The 1,470-nt window shown below is 45.3% G+C and overlaps 1 protein-coding gene across 1 annotated transcript in view; it reads right to left on the bottom strand.

The window, feature by feature from the left end:
• The window catches only part of gas7a (growth arrest-specific 7a), a 24,627-nt gene that overhangs the window by 9,772 nt on the left and 13,385 nt on the right, over positions 1–1,470 (bottom strand). Inside the window, exon 4 of the mRNA XM_008402804.2 lies at positions 1,113–1,187. Coding sequence (XP_008401026.1) covers positions 1,113–1,187 — 75 coding nt within the window. The remainder of the gene's footprint in view (positions 1–1,112; positions 1,188–1,470) is intronic.

Genomic DNA, 1,470 nt, shown 5'->3' with positions numbered 1-1,470 from the left:
TTCAGCTTTCAGCTTTCAGCGTTCAGCGTTCAGCGTTCAGCATGCTCAGTCTCAAAGAGCAGAAAGTGGAAAAAAGGCGACAATTACACCGCCTTCCAATAGAAATCAGATTTTATCAAGTTAAAATGAGAAGTTTCACTGCATTTTACTGGAGTTTATGTAAAATCATACATGGGTTTTAAATGTCTGCTCGCATTCAGCCCCAGGTTCTCTGATGCCCTTAAATAAAATCCGGCCTGTCACTTTAAGGCAGATCAGGGATGAAATGCTGGAGGAGTTTAAATCCACGTTCAGTTCTGAAACAAAAACCCAAGCAGAGAAAAATCTCATCGATCCTCCAGCAGGAATGCAAACCTGCGAGACCTGGGCTGCGATTTTAACACGACAAAAACACAAATCAGACACGAGATGCACCAACTGCTAAAGATAAACGACCAGATGTGAGATTACAGGTGATGACGGATTAAGAGCCAGACTTCCCATCACTACGATCTGATATGCAAAGGATGAGAATATTTTCAAAAGTATCTTCTTTTGCTCTGTTCTGTATTCTGAGTTGGTTCTGACCTTGTTAGGTATTTTCTGAAACCTACATGGAAAAAGAGAACCACAGACGACGTATTTGAGTTTTTAGCCAAACGTCTGCAGAAGGAGAAAGGCACAGTGAGCTGCTCCTCCAAGCCGCTCACCGTGTGTTCTGCCAATCTTTGGATACAGCTCGTCTTTTATTATCAAACTTCAAAGAGGGAGGAAAGGCAAGATAGACAGCAGAGGAAACAGCAAAGGTCGTAAAACAATTTAACCTCTGACCCATGATCTGAGCCCGGTTCAAATCTCGGTCAAACTGTTTCACATAATAATAATAATAATAATAATACATNTTAGCTTCGCTCTCAGTATTAGCGTCGCTCTCTGCATTAGCTTTGCTCTCTCTGCTAGCTTCGCCCTCAGTGTTAGCGTCGCTCCCTGCGTTAGCTTCGCCCTCAGTGTTAGCTTTGCCCTCAGTGTTAGCGTCGCTGCCTGCGTTAGCTTCGCCCTCAGTTTTAGCGTCGCTCCCTGCGTTAGCTTCGCTCTCTGTGTTAGCATCGCTCGCTGCTCTGTCTCCCACTCACCCTTCCTCCTGCGCTGCCAGCGGACTCAGCGACAGCTTGGACAGGTTTTTGGCGTATTCCTCCTCAATCTTTATCCTGACACACAGACATGAAGATGTCAGCTGACTGGACAAGAAAAACCTTCAAGACAATTTAAAAAGCAGAAGATAATGAAGCTGGTTGTGAGTTTTACAGAGCGGCTGCTTCTGTTCTCATGTTTCTGCCCTTTACCTTCACATTTACACCTGAATGCCTCGGCCTCCTGCTCTCTCCCAGGCGCTAAAGGTCAGGAAGGGAAATTAGCTGGAAGGATTCTTAAGAAACACTGGAGTTCAGCGTTCAGCTTTCAGCGTTCAGCGTTCAGCTTTCAGCGTTCAGC

The sequence above is a fragment of the Poecilia reticulata genome, unplaced genomic scaffold (assembly GCF_000633615.1).
Source record: "Poecilia reticulata strain Guanapo unplaced genomic scaffold, Guppy_female_1.0+MT scaffold_259, whole genome shotgun sequence".
Classification (NCBI taxonomy): Eukaryota; Metazoa; Chordata; class Actinopteri; order Cyprinodontiformes; family Poeciliidae; genus Poecilia; species Poecilia reticulata.
The sequence above is the reverse complement of the archived record's forward strand: the minus strand, read 5'-3'. Positions and strand labels throughout refer to the sequence as shown.